An 18062-nucleotide genomic window follows, 5' to 3' on the forward strand; every position below is an offset into this window, starting at 1 on the left:
CTTCCATTGTAGGGATCTTATTTTTTTAATGCACTTCAAAGTTACTTTGTTATACTTTACCCCTAAACACTTAAATATGCATATCATTAACTGAGTTATTGATGACCATTTGATTAAGAACCTCATACATACAAAGCTGTCTTGGCTTAAGGCCTTAATATGAATCAGATTAGTATGGACATTGTAATGGTAGTTTCTGAAAGAATTATTCAAATATAGAGCCAAGAGTGAAATATGCATTTACACCTTTTACACATGTTATGTTATGCCCTCTTTAGAAAGTTTCATTTGTGGTATATGACAAAAGGTATGTATTTAAGGTCTCTTCAGTGAAAGTACAGAATACCAAAATTGTTGATATGTTGGGCCTCTTTTCCTTTAAGTTTGTTACTTACCTAATTAGTTTTACTTAGGAAACCAGTTAACTGGCAATCTGTTGTTATCAGCTAGACCAAAAGAAAACCTCAAGAAAATGCAGGTTTCTGGTAAATTTATTAGTGTAGTTGACATTTTCCCACCTGCTTATCAGAAACAACCATGTGGACACTGTTTGAAAATAGAAAGTTATAAAAATACTTAGGAAAAAAATCTTAAACATTAGATAATTGAATGAACTGTCCCAGAACTAAAATTAAATTGATACCCACTTAGAATATAGTAGTTCATTGCTATGTCTTTTGGTATTGTAAATATAGTTACCCTGTTTTAACTTTTAAAGAGGATCCTAAAAGACTTTGAATTAACAAGTTTAAATGAGAGCATAAAATGTAGAATATAAAAATCACAGACTTTTGATAAATGGTTATTGATACATTTTAATTTATTAAGTAGCATTTAGGACATCTCACTTTTTACTTCTGTTTTTGGAATGTCAGCTATATTTCCTTAAGGCAGACTGTTGAATCACAGTATCCCATTCAGAGCCTTCTAACTGGTCTGTCACACTGGTGTGCCACTAATGTGTGACAAATAAGCTGAGATAGTAATTTTCTTGTCCAGGGGTTACTGCCATAGCCTGGAGCTGCTTAATCACCCTTTCTCTTTCCTCAGTTTATCTAGTGTGCCTTAAAAGTTGTTTGTTTTCTGAGTGTGTGTGCGTGTGTTTATGTATGTGTGCCTCACCACAGATACAATGACTTAATGGTCATCATAGTCCAACTTTTTGTTTGTAAAAGTTTTGCGGAAGAAACCCAACATTAAGCTTTATTAAATTTTATTTAAATCTAAATAAGACAACTATATAATTGGATTTAATAGAAAATATAGTTTTCCTTTTTGAAATTCTGTCTTTTTTCCACAGTGAATAGAAGTTCAAGAAACACTTTTAAAGTTAAAAATATTCCATCTGTTTTATCGTAAAGTTTCTTAGCTTCCCTGTTTTATCCATCTTTTTTGTTGTAAAATTTCTTAGCTTCCCTGTTTTTCATCAAATGCCATCTTTCCTCCAAAGAAATCAAAGTGCTATTACAAAGTTTTTAGCTAAACCCTACTAAGACCCACCTTTGGAAAAACATCTTTGGAGTCACTTGGTAGCTTTTGTATAACAACTTTAATGATTTTTGTTTTACCAGAATTTTTTTTCATTGCAAGTTTCTCTGGAGGAAAGAATTGGTGTTAATTATTGTTACTAGTCATTCTACAGCCTTTCAAACCTAAAGTCTTTCTGCATTCTTGAACTTCTCTCTTACAATGTTAGGGTTTACCTTGGCCTTTGTCATCTTATTTGCCCTGAAAATGTTATATTATCCCACATATTATTGCTATGAGATGTCCAAAATCCTCAAGAACTTTACCTTTATTAAGGACCAGATTCGAAGATACTTTTCTCCAAATTGGATTCCATATTGCAAACATCTAACCTTTCTATCTCATCCAGACGGGTTTCTTCCTAGTAGTGGATTTCACTTTTCATCTAACCAACCAAGGGAGTGAGTATGACTTCATACCAAAATTAGGCCCCCCCTGCCCCCGCTCCCACCAAAAAAAAAAAAAAACACCTAAAAGGATAGCTGAGCATATGTATCCAAATGGGTGATTCTTATCAAATTAGTCCCCCTTGGAAGTATATCAGTTTACTGACATGCTTACTCAGACACTTCTTATGTCACATATGGGATTTGGAGAATACCTCCTATGAGAATAATGATTTTGTTTCTTTTATATGAATGAGCATTCTTCCTCGTGTTTTTTTTTCCCCCTTATTTCTACATTCTTCCTGTTTCACTCACTCTCTTATTCTCTGTTTGATGTCATCCTTTTCCACTTTGAGGGTATACACACAGAACTGAGAATGGAGTAAGTCCAGAGCCAAGGAAAATCTTAGGTTGAGATAGTTATGAAACAGACTGAATTTTAATGGTGAGTTTATCTTTCTTATATTACTCTTTTGTTCTTATTCTGTGCCTTTGAAATATTTATTTATTTATTTTTGAGATGGAGTCCCCCTCCGTCGCCAGGCTGGAGTGCAGTGGCGCGATCTCGGCTCACTGCAACCTCCACCTCCCGGGTTCAAGCGATTCTCCTGCCTCAACCTCCTGAGTAGCTGGGATTACAGGCACCCGCCACCATGCCTGGCTAGTTTTTGTATTTTTAGTAGAGAAGGGGTTTCACCATGTTGGCCAGGATGGTCTCGATCTCTTGACCTTGTGATCCGCCTGCCTCGGCCTCCCAAAGTGCTGGGATTTCAGGCATGAGCCACCGCTCCTGGCCCAAAGTATTTCATTTTAAAAATGGGTAACTAAAAATAAGAGGCAGACATAAGCACATGTAAATGGTATTGGACAGCTTGTGTGTTTAATATGAGTCATTAGCTTAGGGCCATTAATACAAGTAGCTGTAGCATTTCATCTTCAATTCTTTATATATTGTAGTTCCCATTTAAATTATCAGAGGCTTAAATAAATATTAAAGTAAATGCATAGACTTTTGTAACAAATCCAAGAAAGCAAATTTGCTTGATTCTTTGCATAAATCTGTATCTGCTTAATTGTTTCTCATGTTCAGAATGCTATAAATTAAGGTGAAAAATGTATTGACCATCTGTATGACTCTTAGGCAACCAATTCACTCAATCTTTCATTTATGTTTCCTCATCTATGAAGTAGGAATAATAATATTACCTGTCACACAGGATCATTGTGATGATTACACATAAGCAGCTTAGAAAACTCCTGGCACATTATAAGTGCCAGTATTTCTCCACCAGAGCTCCACAAGAGAATTAAACTCTACAGAAAATGGTTTGAGTAAACTACATTGACCCCTGAACAACACAGGGATTAAGAGTGCTGATCCCTGCACAGTGGAAAATCTATGTATAACTTTTGACTCCCCCAAAACTTAACTACTAAGAGCTCACTTTTGACTAGAAGCCTTATTGATAACATAAACAGTTGATGAACACATTTAGTATGTTACATGCATTATAGACTGTATTCTTAAAATGAGCTAGAAAAAAGAAAATGTTATTAAGAAAATCATAAGGAAGAGAAAATATATTATTCATTAAATGGAAGTGGATCATGGCAACAGTCTTCATTCTTATCTTCGCATTGATTAAGCTGAGGAGGAGGAGGAAGAGAAGGGGTTGTCTTGCTGTCTCAGGGTGACAGAGGCAGACAAAAGTCCACATATTTGTGGACCTGCACAGTTCAAAGCCATGTTATGGGTCAACTGTATTTTCTCAGTTCTTCCAAGGATGGTACATGGTAGTACTCTGGATGCACAGGCATGAAATCATACACATACAATGATGCTTTAGACGTTAGGGCTTAATCCTTTGGGAATCTCAAATGAGAAGGGCTCATAAGTGTTGTAACTGTTCAATATATAATAGCTATTATTATTTTGGTTGCAAGTGGCAAAAATCTGTATTTTTTTCTTTTTCTTTTTTCCTTTTTTTAAGACAGGTTTTCGCTCTGTCTCCCAGGCTAGAGTGCAGTGACATGAACACAACTCACTGCAGCCTCAACCTCACAGACTCAAGCAATCCTCCCGCCTTACCCTCCCTGGTAGCTGGGACCACAGGTGCCCATCACCATGCCCAGCTAATTTTTTTTAATGTTTTTTTAGAGACAGGGTCTTGCCATGTTGCCCAGGCTGGTTTTGAACTCCTGGGTTCAAGCAGTCTTCCCACCTTGGCCTCTGAAAGTGCTAGGAATACAGTCATAAGCCACCACGCCCAGCCAGAAATTTATATTTAAACTGGTTTAAATAATAAAGAGACTTTATTGTTCCATGTAAATGAGAAAACAGGGAAGGCCTCAGAGATTATTTGATTAGGACTCTGACTTAGTATCTCTGTTAGTTATTCTGTTAGTTCAGCCTTTTCTCTGGCAGTTGGGTCAAACTAATATTTCTAACCAAATTTTCAAAAGAATAATATATATTTTTCCTAAATATGGGCTTGTGGCTAAAAAGCATAAGGTGTATTTTGTATATATTTTAGAAGCCTACCATATTTGGAATATAGTAATTGTTAAATAAGACAGTTTTGGCTTAGATAACTGTATCTGATATTAGTATGTGTAAATATGCAGTTATGCATTGCTTAACTAGAATATGTTCTGAGAAATTCATCCTTAGGCAATGTCATCAGTGTGTGAATCATAGAGTGACACAAACCCAGATGGTATAGCCTACTACTCACCTAGGCTATATGGTATAGCCTATTTTTCCTACGCTACAAACCTATACAACATGTTACTCTACTGAATACCGTAGGCAGTTGTAACACAATGGTCAGATGTTGTGTATCTAAACATAGAAGAGGTACAGTAAAAATATGATATAAAAGATTTAAAATGGTACACCTGTATAGAGCATGGTACCATGAATGGAGCTTGCAGGACTGAAAGTTGCTTTGGGTGAGTCAGTGAGTGAATGGCCTATGACATTACTGCACACTACTGTAGACTTTATAAACACAGTACAGTTAATCTATACTATAAATTTATTTTCTTACTTTTTCTTCCTTCAATAATAAATTAACCTTAGCTTAGTGTAACTTTTTCACTTTATAAACTTAATTTTTATAACTTTTTGACTCTTGTAATAATACTTAGTTTAAATGTATTGTACGGCTGTACAAAAATATCTTCTTTCTCTATGTCTTTATTCTATAAGCCATTTTTTTAACTCTTCAAGCTTTTTTATTAAAAACTTAGGCACATGGCCAAGTGCGGTGGCTCACGCCTGTAATCCCTGCACTTTGGGAGGCCAAGGCGGGTGGGCGGATCACTTGAGGCCAGGAGTTCGAGACCAGACTGGCCAATGTGGTGAAACCCTGTCTCTAATAAAAATACAAAAATTAGCTAGGCATGGTGGCGTGCATCTGTAGTCCCAGCTACTCAGGAGGCTGAGGCACGAGAATCGCTTGACTTGGGAGGTGGAGGTTGCAGTGAGCCGAGATTGTGCCATTGCACTCCAGCCTGGACAAAGGGGCACTCTGCCTCAAAAAAAAAAAAAAAAAGCAGGCACACACAGATTATTCTCTGCTTACATAGGGTCAGGATCATCAGGATCACTGTCTTCTACCTCTACATCTTGTCCCACTGGAAGATCTTCAGGGGCAATAGTATTACACAGGGAGCTGTCATCTCCTATGAGAACAGTGCTTTCTCCTGGAATATCTCTTGTAGGACCAGGCTGAAGCTTACAGTTAATTTTTCTTATATAAGTAAAAAGTATACACTAAAATAATAATAATAAGTATAGTATGTTAAATACATAAATCTAACAGTCATTTATTATTGTCAATTATTATCCACTGTGCATAATTGTATATGCCATACATTTATACAACTGGCAGCACAGTAGATTTCTTTACACCAGCACCACCACAAACACGAGTAATGTGTTTTACTATGACATTGTACAACTACAATGTCACTAGGCATTACGAATTTCTTATTATAATCTTATGGGACCATCATCATGTATTCATTCCATCATTGACCAAAACATCATTATGTGGAACATGACTGCGTAAGAAAAAATTTTTAAATCTATAGAAGCTGTAGTTGGGCTTTTATATCTATGCAAATATTAATTACACTAAACCACTTCAGCAGGCCATATTCTAGTAAAAGGTTTTTAAGACAGATTGTCAAAAGAAAGAGAACAAAGCAAAACAAACAAAAAACAGGGAGTTTATAGGAATAAGTTGATGAAAGGAGTTGAACAAACTAAGGGTAGTTAGAGATGCAATTTGGGTAGGAAGGACAGTTAACACAGAACAGCAGTCTTGTTGGAAAGATGCTTGACTCTATAGGAGTGCTACCCGCTCTGTCACTAGAACATTCCTTTTTTTTTTTTTTTTTTGCCCGAGCTGGAATGCAGTGGCGCAATCTCAGCTCACTGCAACCTCCGCCTCCCAGGTTCAAGCGATTTTCCTGCCTCAGCCTCCTGAGTAGCTGGGATTACAGGCACACGCTACCACACCCGGCTAAGCGTTTGTATTTTTAGTAGAGACAGGGTTTCACCATGTTGGCCAGGCTAGTCTCGAATTCCTGACCTCAGGTGATCCACCTGCCTCTGCCTCCTGAAAGTGCTGGGATTACAGGCATGAGCCACCGCGCCCGGCCTGTTGCTAGAACAGTTCTATTTGGTACTTCCTGCCAACGATGTTAGTATACAGTATGTAGGATGAAGTTGGAGGGTAGAGTTGACTTCAGTCAGAGGACTAAGTCAGAGGATGTTCAAGGTCCCTTCTGACTGCGATTTTAAAGATAGGAGGAATCTCCACACTGACAAATGCTTTTCACAGCAACCCATTTCTCTCAAGGTAATTGTAAGACACGTTTTAAACCTGCTTTTAAAAAAACCTGTAAATACTTGGATATCACTAAGGTAACTTTTACAGGAATTTCAAAGCTCTCTAAAGTCAGAATGTGTATCTTTCTGCCCCATATGTACTGATATTGAATGATCTTCAAGTTGTATTATTGAGAGATAATAGCAAACTACAAAGTAGCATACATAGTGTCTATAGTATGGATAAACGTGTGCATGTATTCATGTGTGTTTGATTATATATGTGTAAAATATCACGGAAAGACTACACCAAAAAACTGTTAACAGTGGTTGTCTCCATGGAAGGAAACTGGGTGATTGGCAACTGTTAAAAGTAAGCCCATACTCTTTTGGTATCAGGAGTTACTCAGTAGTTTCAGTAGATGGCTCCGGATCAGAGCTGCTTAACATTTTAAGTATCAACACATGGCTTCCTAATTATAAATAATCTGGAGACATCAAAAACAATTCTAGTTTCACTGTTTAATAAGTTCTTTATCTAGGCCAGGCACGGTGGCTCATGCTGTAATCTCAGCACTTTGGAAGGCCGAGGTGGGCGGATCACCTGAGGTCAGGAGTTCGAAACCAGCCTGGCCAACATGGCGAAACCCCGTCTCTACTAAAAATACAAAAATTAGCCAGGCGCAGTGCTGGGTGCCTGTAATCCCAGCTACTCAGGAGACTGAGGCAGGAGAATTGCTTGAACCCAGGAGGCAGAGGTTGCAATGAGCCGAAATCGCGCCATTGCACTCCAGCCCGGGTGACAGCGAGAGTCCATCTCAAAAAAAAAAAAAAATCTTTATCTGAAAGATAATTTATGTTTGTTTTCAGGTGGTATAAGAAAAAGTGCCTCTCTTTACCAATCTATATCCCCAGAAAATAGTCCCAATGCTCACCTGAAACAAACTCTTAGGATCAGAAGCAGCTTTTAATCAGCCATATCTAGGACTTCCAGTCCACATCGAGAGCTAATTAACCAGAGGAGACTCAAAGTTGTCTTCCCCTTTTTAGAGTGATTTGGACAACTGTTTCTTTTTTTTCCCCTCTTTTCTGTTCCCCAAGCAAAAAGCAGATTCCCAAGAATGAAAGAATATGGGAAGCTTGCCATCTTCTTGACTAAGTATTGAATCCCTTACGGTATGAATAGAGAATCATCTGCTCTCAAAATAACTAGATAAATTACTTTGAAATTCTAGGGTAATTTTTTCATCAGTAGATCCATTCAATTACTGATTTCTGAGACTCCTTCAAAAGATATATTTTATAAATTATATTTATTATAAACAACCTTTATTAAGCATTTTTAAAGAAATAATCACACCTGAGGTCAGAAGTTTGAGACCAGCCTGACCAACATGGAGAAACCCTGTCTCTACTAAAAATACAAAATTAGCCAGGCTTGGTGGCACATGCCTGTTAATCCCAGCTACTCTAGAGGCTGAGGCAAGAGAATTACTTGAACCCGGGAGGCAGAGGTTGCGGTGAGCCGAGATGACACCGTTGCACTCCATCCAGCCTGGGCAACAAGAGCGAAACTCTGTCTCTAAATAAATAAATAAAAGCATAGTTCACTATGAATTGTTTGTCAGAGGTAGTTTGAGAATGGATTTGTTGAGAATTCAGGTGATTAAAGGGTGTGTGCCTATGCTTTTCCTATACCTTGAAATATTTGAGTACATGCCGTGAAAAATTGCCTCTTGTTTTTGCTTTGTTTTGCCACAAAACAGAAAGAAGAAGGAAAGCTTCAAGGACAGCTTAACAAGTCTGATTCTAACCAGTATATTAGGGAACTGAAAGATCAGATAGCAGAGCTGAATCATGAGGTAAGTGATAAATTTTGATCTTCACATATTGCTTTCTTCCTTCCTCTGTATTGTAACAACACTTTATTACTGGTTGTAAGACTGACACTTTCATGCTGAATATCTTCTGTGAATTATTGGTTATAATTAATATTTTTGAAAATTGTCTTTTTAGCAAGGATCTTCTGTTCTAATATTGGGGATTTATTTCCCTTAACCTCATTAGCATGACCTAGAATGATCAATTAATATTTTCATGGCAAATATTTTATTTTTTCATTGTGGTGTAAAAACTCTTGATAGTTTGCATAGATGTCAAAGTTACTTTAATTAAACTAAAATTTTGCTTATACCTATAGAATAGATTTGTGGTATTTACCGTTGCATGCAGAGGGAAGTCTTTTTACTGTTGTCTTCTTTTACCCCTCATGGTGGTATTACTGAGATTGCAAAAAAGGATACTTGCCTAATATCAGTTAACAGATTTCTTAGTATCTGAATGCTTTTTAAACTGGCACTACCTTGAATCTGTGAGATTCAACTCACAAAATTTTCAGTTTTACTAAGTACTGTACTGGGTAATTTAAAGTATTTACTTAAACTAATATGTTTTGATTAGAGAGATATGTTAATGTGGCTCGAGGTCAATTTTCTTATCCTTTATTATTTTCTATTTTAATGATAATATTTGGCTAAACACTAATGGAATACCATATTTCTTATTTTGAATTATTTATAAAATAATGTTTATTCACAGTGATGAGATTTGAGAGGGTAGTATAACCTTCATTTGTTTAAAAAGAAGAAGAAAGAGAAATTTTGACCGCTGAATGAATTTAAACCTCAAAGGAAAAAGTTTAGACATTACCCTTTCCTGGTGTTACACCCTTCAGTTAAAGTCTGTATGTTTTGGGTAATACCTCCTGGAGGTAGTCAGTCTAAGAGTTAATTCTAAATGAAGAAGAAACAAAACATAAACAAAAACAGTAAATCTTAGATGTGGCTCAGTTTAATTTGTTTTGAAATTTGGGGATCATTCCTGTAAATATTAATTTTCAGCCATGATAACATTTGAGGGATTCAGGATCTTACATATAATCTTTACCTATTTGTATGTATTTATTATAATTTTTTTTTTTTAGACGGAGTCTCGCTCTGTCAGCCAGGCTGGAGTGCAGTGGTGTGATCTCTGCTCACTGCAAGCTCCGCCTCCCGGGTTCATGCCATTCTTCTGCCTCAGCCTTCCGAGTAGCTGGGACTACAGGCGCCCGCCACTAGGCTGGCTAATTTTTTGTATTTTTTTTATTAGAGACGGGGTTTCACCGTGTTAGCCAGGATGGTCCTGATCTCCTGACCTTGTGATCCGCCCGTCTTGGCCTCCCAAAGTGCTGGGATTACAGGCATGAGCCACTGAGCCTGGCCTATTATAATATTTTTAAATCGATAGTCATAGCGTGAAAGAACAAGTTACAATTAAGTGTGTTCTAGAAATCTTTATTCTTTTGAGAACCCCAGGAATTATTTATGTTCAAAAGATGTTCTCAAAGGAAATTGTGATTAAAATAAAGCAACCTCCCATTTAAAATTTTCATGTCTCATGATAAGGAAGCTTTAATGTTGCTGAAACAAGAAAGTTATGTGTAGATTGACTTTATTTCTAAAACTAATGTAAAAATCAGTCAACAAACATTAATTTTCCCTGTCATATGCTTTGAGTAAAAATAATGATATTCTGGCCGGGTGTGGTGGCGCACGCCTATAATCCCAGCACTTTGGGAGGCTGAAGCAGGCAGATCACTTGAGGTCAGGAGTTTGAGACCAGCCCGTCCAACATGGTGAAACCCCATCTCTCCTAAAAATACAAAAGTTAGCCAGGCATGGTGGTGTGTGCCTTTAACCCCAGCTACTGGGGAGGCTGAGGCAGGAGAATCGCTTGAACCTGTGAGGCGGAGGTTGCAGTGAGCCGAGATCATGCCACTGCATTCCAGGCAATAGAGTGAGACTCTGATAGATAGATAGATAGATAGATAGATAGATAGATAGATAGATAGTCTCATCAGGACTGCCAGAAAATAACTCACGTGAAGTTTAACTTTAATGTCAGTTTTTTAAGTGTGGCCTAAGAAAGCAGTCTTACCTTATACAAACATGAAAAGAAAATTAATCAACAGAGTAGAATTTTCTACTGTTAAAATTAAAAGCTAGATTGTGCAAATTTAAAGAGTGGAAACCAAACTGCATCTTTTTGAAAAGAAAGAAAAAAAACCTTTAAAGCATTTTTATTTATTAATACCCTTCCTTGTTGCAGATAGAATTAAGGAAATTTGCAACTGCTACAAAATAATAAACTACAATTTTGGGAGAAAAAGGAAAGAAAAAAAACTGTAGAAATATAATATGGAAGCATGAATAAGACCATTATAAAAATGCTTACCATAAAAATATCTCTTTCCTATAAGTGGGCCTCAGATTTGGCTCTAAGGCTTTTAGCAGCCAACACAAAAGAAAACCTGGTCACTTAAACATTTCAGAGTGTCTATATGATGAAAACAGACCAATTAGCTAGAAGAGCCACATCTATTCCTGATACTAAGATTAAATAACAAGTTCTCCATTGCTTCCTCACAAAGGAGACCTAGTGTGAGTTCCCTGGTTATTATCCTTAACATTTGAATGGCTTCATAATCATGAAAGTTAAATAAAGAACAGAAGCTTAAAAAAAAAAAAAAAAAAGCTTTTGTAGGCTGGGTGCAATGGCTCATGCCTGTAATCCCAGCACTTTGGGAGACCGAGGTTGGAGGGTCACTTGAGCCCAGGAGTTTGAGACCAGCCCGAGCAATATAGGGAGACCCCATCTCTATTAAAAAATAATAATAATAAAAGCCAGGCCTGGTGGCATGCACCTGTGGCCCCAGCTACTCCAGTGGCCAAGGTGGGAGGATCACTTGAACCCGGGAGGTCAAGGCTTCAGTGAACCATGATCACACCACTGCGCTCCAGCCTGGGTGTCAAAGCAAGACCCTGTCTCAAAAAAAAAAGAAAAAAAAAGTTTTGTATAGCAGCATAGCCTACAGAGACGTGTCCAAGTCAAAAGTTTACAGCTCAATAAATTATCACAAAATGATCACACTCATGTATGTACTACCTAGGTCCAAGAAATAGACCCCAGAGCCCTGTTCATACTCTTTCAACCCGTACTCTCTCCCTTCTACTCAAGGGTAACCATGATCTCAGACTTCTAATACAGTAGTTTAACTTTTTGAACTTTATATAAATGACTTCTTGCAGTATGTATTCTTTTGTGTCTTGCTTCTTTTGCTTAACATTGTTTGTGAGATTTTACTTTGTCATTTTAAAATGTAACTGTAGGTTGTTCATTTTCATCACTGTATAATTTTCCTTTGTGTAAATATACCATGATTTATTCATCTACTGTGTTGGTGAACATTTGGATTATTTCCAGTTGGTCTGTTAAGAACATTGCTTTAAGTGATTTATGCCAGTTTATACTGTCTATAAGCAGTGAAGAAAGTTCTTACTGTTCTACATCCTCATCAACATGTGGAATTGTCAATCTTTCTTATTTTAGCCATTCTGTGACTATGAAGAGATTTCTCATTATGGTTTTAATGTGCATTTCCCTGATTATTAATGAGATTGAGTATTTTTCCCCCAGTATATAGAACAATGTTGGCATGTAGTAGGTACTTTGTGAAAATGTTTCTAATGAAAAAATGATGTTTGTAAAAGGTTTTGCAGATGAGGTCACATATAAGTTGCATGGGAATGCCAAGAAGCTTTTTTTTTTGAGATGGAGTCTTGCTCTGTTTCCCAGGCTGGAGTGCAGTGGCGCGATCTCGGCTCACTGCAACCTCTGCCTCCCGGGTTCAAGCAATTCTCCTGCCTCAGCCTCCCGAGTAGCTAGGGTTACAGGCACACACCACCATGCCTGGCTAATTTTTGTATTTTTTTAGTAGGAACGGAGTTTCACCATGTTGACCAGGCTGGTCTCAAACTCCTAACCTTGTGATACGCCTGCCTCAGCCTCCCAAAGTGCTGGGATTACAGGCGTGAGCCACCATGCCCAGCCAGAATCCTCTTAATGTGTGAAAATCAGTGGAAAGAGCATTCCAGACAGAAGAAACAACTAGCCCAAAGACCCTAGAAGAAAATGAAATGGTTATTTTGAGAAACAATGCTAGTGTGGCTGGAGTATAGTGAAGGGTAGGAAAAATGGTATAAGATAAAATTAGAGAGGCAAGTGAGGTCAGATGGCAATTGGTCCTCTGTATCCATGGATTTTGCATCAGTGGATTCAACCAATCATGGATCAAAAATATTTTTTAAAGACTATTGCATCTGTATCTGTACTGAACATCTACAAATTTTTTTCCTTATCATTATTCCCTAAATAATACAGTATAACAGTTTATATCGCATTAACATTGTATTAGGTATTATAAGTTATCTAGAGATGATTTGAAGTATACAGGAAGTCAGGCATAGGTTATATGCAAATATGCCATTTGATACCAGGGACTTGAGCATCCATGGGTTTTAGTATCCTTGGGACATCCTGGACCCATTCTCCCACAGATACCAAGGGACAACTGTATAGTGCTTTGTAAACCAGGGTGTATAGTGGAAAGCCTTTGGATGTTTGTTGTTGTTGTTAGGGGTTTTTTTGGTTGGGGTTGTTTGGGTTTTTTTGTTTTCTTTTGTTTTGCTTTTTTTTTTTTTTTTTTTTTTTTTTTTTAGAGATAGGGGTCTCACTGTGTTGCTCAGGATGGCCTCTGACTCCTGGGCTCAAGTGATCCTTCCACCTTAACTTCCTGAGTAGCTGGGACTACAGGGCTGCACCACCATGCCTGCCTTCTTTGGATGGTTTCATACAGAAAATTTTATAATTTCATTTGCTCTGCCTGCTGTACAGTGAACTGATTGTAGAAGAGAAAGAGTGAGAAGAGGGAAATTCATCGGGAGTCTGTTACAATGGTCCAGATAAGATCAAACATGGCTTAGAAGGATGGAAGAAGTGGAAATGTAATGTGGCTGTGTTAGAAGTATGTTTATCTCATGACGAAAAACATTCATTGGCTCCAGAGAGTTTTGGCTTGAGTAATTGAGTGAATGGTTGGTTGGTGCCGTTGACCAGCATAGAGACAGGTAAACAAGAGCTCTATTTTTATGCTAAGATTTGTAGTAAGGTTGAGATTCCTTACTACAAATGAAGATACCAGATAGGCAGTGGATATGTGAGTCTGAAATTCTGAAGAGAGGTCAGGGCTAAAAATAGGTGTAGCCATCACTGGCATATAAATGGCATTCATATATAAAGAGAAGGGTGTCCAGGAGCAAGTTCTGAAGTTCCCCCAACCTTTAGGGTCAAGAGAGCCAGGAGAGGACCAAAACTACCAGGGAGATAGGCGGGAAACTGGAGAGTATGAAGACACAGGAGTCCCAGAAGGAGGAAGGAATCATTTCAGCGTAGTTATTTAAATTAGATTTTAAAGTTCCCTGATCCTCTTGAAGAATAAACTTATTAAGACAGATTTCTTGGCCGGGCATGGAGGCTCATGCCTATAATCCCAGCACTTTGGGAGGCTGAAGCAGTTGGATCACTTGAGGTCAGGAGTTTGAGACTAGCCTGGCCAACATGGAGAAACCCTGTCTCTACAAAAAAAATAAATTAATAAATACAAAAATTAGCTGGGCGTGGTGGTGTGCACCTGTAGTCCCAGCTACTTGGGAAGCTGAGGTGGGAGGATTGCTTGAGCCTGGGAACCAGAGGTTGCAGTGAGCAGAGATCACACCACTGCACTTCAGCCTGGGCGACACAGTGAGACCCTGTCTCAAGAAAAAAAAAAAGATTTCTTTGGAATTTTTTATGATTTGTCAGAGAACAATGGATGATTTAAGAAAGAACTTGAAAGGAGAAATGTTCTATCGCTAAATACTACTGACTGAAACACCCTTCCTGAAGAAATTAGAGAAACAGCCTGGCATAGTGGCTCATGCCTGTTATCCCAGCACTCTGAGAGGCTGAGGCAGGCAGATCATCTAAGGTCAGGAGTTTGAGACTAGCCTGGCCAACATGGCTAAACCCCGTCTCTACTAAAAATAAATAAATAAATAAATAATACAAAAATTAGCAGGACATGGTGGCGCACGCCTGTAACCCCAGCTACTCAGGAAGCTGAAGCACGAGAATGGCTTAAACTTGGGAGGCGGAGGTTGCAGTGAGCCAAGATCTCACCACTGCACTCCAGCCTGGGCCACAGAGACTCCGTCTCAAAAAAAGAAAAAAAAAGAAAAAGAAAAAAGAGAAAAATGTAAGCTATTTCAAGACAAAGCTGGAAAAAAAAAAAAAAGAACTATTTTGGTATGCTATAAACAAAATAAAACTCAGGTAGATAAAACCAACTTACTCTCTAGGAATAATCATTGTATTGGTTTCTACTACCCAGAAGGTCTTCTGTCATCCTGTCTTTTTTGTTGGGAAGGCAATTTTTCTAAGTTAAATTATGTGTTACAGGAATCTTTTTTTAAGTAGGTGATTAGGAATTTGAGTAAATAAAAAGAAATCTAAATAAAGCCCTTACTGAAGTTTGACTTAGAAAATGTTTATATAGACAGGAATGGTAGTGTGGGCCTTGTAGTTCTAGTTACTTGGGAGACTGAGGCAGGAGGATTGCTCTGAACCCAGGAGTTTGAGGTTGCAGTGAGCTAAGATCATGCCACTGCACTCCAGCCTAGGTGACAGTGAGACCCTAACTCTAAAAAAAAAATAAAAGGGTAAGAAAAAAATTATGTGAATATTCCTTAAGTTTTTAAAATTCTGATATCTGTTTATATAAACCTGAGCTATAGATTTAATTAAATATATATCAAAAAGTATTTTTAATGTCCTAGATATTCTTAATGTAGTTTTTAATACATGTACTCATTTTGTTACTAAACTGGAATTTTTGAAATAAGCAACTTTAACAATCAGATGACAATACATTAAGTCCTCACTAACATTGTCAATAGGTTCTTGGAAACTGAGACTTCAGAGTGAAAGACATATAACATGTCCATGAATAATGTCGTTTTGTTCATAATGATGAGGGGAAAAATTTGGTTTCTTTGTATGTCATCTCACTTAAAATGACAGTTTCCAAGAACCTATGGAAAAGTTTAAGTGAGAACTTACTATATGTCCTCTTATAGTTCTTTGGATTTTTTTTTCCCTAATGCTTGTATTTTTCTATTTAAAGCAGTGGCTCACGCCTGTAATACCAACACTTTGGGAAGCCGAGGCGGGTGAATCACAAGGTCAGGAGTTTGAGACCAGGCCGGCCAACATGGTGAAACCCCGTCTCTACTAAAAATACGAAAATTAGCTAGGCATAGTGGTGTGCACCTGTAATCTCAGCTACTGGGGAGGCTGTGGCAGGAGAATCGCTTGAACCCAGGAGGCGGAGGTTGTGGTGAGCCAAGATCACACCACTGCACTCCAGGCTGGGCGACAGAACAAGACTTCATCTCAAAAAAAAAAAAAAGAAAGAAGAAAGTGGTTAATAAGATCTTTTTAAGGCTCATTCAGCATTGCTCTTCATCTAGGGATTAAAACTAAAATACTAAAGGTAGAAAAGAACTTAGTCATCTGGTTCTGTAGTTGTTGGCAGCTATTTTTTTTTCCTTATTTCATACTGAATGATACTGTTTTTTGGTTTATTTAACTTCATGCTTATTCCTTTTTTTATTCTTTTTTTTTTGAGACAAGAGTTTCACTCTGTCACCCAGGCTGGATTGCAGTGGCACAGTCTCGGCTCACTGCAACCTCCGCCTCCTGGGTTCGAGTGATTCTCCTGCCTCAGCCTCCTAAGTAGCTGGGACTACAGGCACATGCCACCACACCTGGTTAATTTTTTGTATCTTAGCAAACACAGGGTTTCACCGTGTTGCCCAGGCTGGTCTTGAACTCCTGAGCTCAGGCAGTCTGCGCCCCTTGGCCTCCCAAAGTGCTAGGATTACAAGCATGAGCCACCACGCCCGGCCATGCTTATTCCTATTTCTATTTCTACCAGTCTTTATTTCCTTTTAGGTAACACAAAGCTCCAAGTATGTTACCTAGTTTACAGAGTGATACTCAAGAAGAGAATTGACATTCTTACTGTAAAACTTCATTGATAACAATAGTCTACTTCTAGAAACAGAAATAAGAATTAAAAACAGTGCTATCTATTTGTACTGGTGAGTGAATTTTAACTTTTAAGAAAATTTTAATGTTTAAGAAAAACTTAAGTGTATGGAGTTACAAGCTATCCTGCATATTTTTATAATAGAAAGTATTAGTTTTCCCAGTGTGGCAGCTTCTTAATAAAAGAAATTATTCCCTTAAATTTGTTCTTTCTCTAATTAGAGCAGTGTGAAGTACCATGCAGAAGTTTCAGGATCTCATACAACCCAGTAAATAGGGTTTTTATCCCCCTACCCAGAAGGTCCCATGTAGGTAATGAAAGATTGTATTGCCATTCTGTGAAAATTGCTTTAAGCCCGTCAAATGCGTACACTGCTTTTTAATCTTACAGCCTCCACTTATATTTTAAAAACCCATTCTTTTCTTTCTTTCTTTCTTTTTTCTGGAGACAGGGTCTTGCTCTGTGGCCCAGCTGGAGTGCAGTGGTGCCATCACCACTCACTGCAGCCTCAACCTGCTGGGCTCAAGTGATCCTCTGATCTCAGCCTCCTGAGTAGCTGGGACTACAGGTGTGCAAGACTGCACCTGGGTTTGTTTGTTTGTTTTTGTTTTTGTAGAGACAGGGTCTCACTGTGTTGCCCAGGCTGGTCTGGAACTCCTGGGCTCAAGGGGTCTCCCTGTCTTGGCCTCTGAAAGTGCTGGGATTACAGGCATCAACTACTGTGCCCAGCAAAAACTCATTCTTAATTACTTCTTTAAATGAGTAGCTTTTCCTCTTATATGTTCTGTTTTATCTTGGATAAGCAGTTTATCTTACTTGAAGTCCATTTTAGAAATTATTGTGCAGATTTTTATATTTGGAACAATAGCGCTATGTAAAATACTTAAAGCTGAGATTTAAGAATCATGTTTTTTAAACCAGAAGTGTTCTTAAAATTTATCTTGTTTTTCATTTGATAAATGAGGAAGCTGAGGCCCTGGTTAAGGGACTTACCCAAAGTTACAAAGCTAGTTCGTAGCTGAGATGGAACTCATGCCTGGGTATTCTGGCTTCTGATCTACTGCATCCCACTGCCCTACCATGATCCTGCTGGCCCATTTAACGGTGACATATTAAACATAGTAGGAGTTCTATAAGCATTTGTTTAATTGAATTAAATTGGATTGCTTCTCTCAGATGAGAACCTAACATCTAGTTAGTAAAAATCTACTCATAGCTCATATTCTTTATTTTTCTTTCTGCAGCAGCTTCTGCACTTCTATTCTATCTAAGACTGCAGAAT

At 37.9% G+C, this 18062-nt stretch overlaps 1 protein-coding gene across 17 annotated transcripts in view; it reads left to right on the forward strand.

Moving 5' to 3' along the window:
* Window positions 1-18062, forward strand: part of EVI5 (ecotropic viral integration site 5) — a 277149-nt gene that overhangs the window by 213673 nt on the left and 45414 nt on the right. For 16 of the 17 annotated variants that reach the window (XM_054531115.2, XM_063718560.1, XM_063718554.1 and 13 more), the window contains one exon: window positions 8520-8615. The exons of the other annotated variant lie outside the window; for it this stretch is intronic. In XM_054531115.2, the coding sequence (XP_054387090.1) occupies window positions 8520-8615 (96 nt within the window). The remainder of the gene's footprint in view (window positions 1-8519; window positions 8616-18062) is intronic. 17 annotated transcript variants of the gene reach the window in all.

This window comes from Pongo abelii, chromosome 1, assembly GCF_028885655.2.
Source record: "Pongo abelii isolate AG06213 chromosome 1, NHGRI_mPonAbe1-v2.0_pri, whole genome shotgun sequence".
Taxonomy (NCBI): domain Eukaryota; kingdom Metazoa; phylum Chordata; class Mammalia; order Primates; family Hominidae; genus Pongo; species Pongo abelii.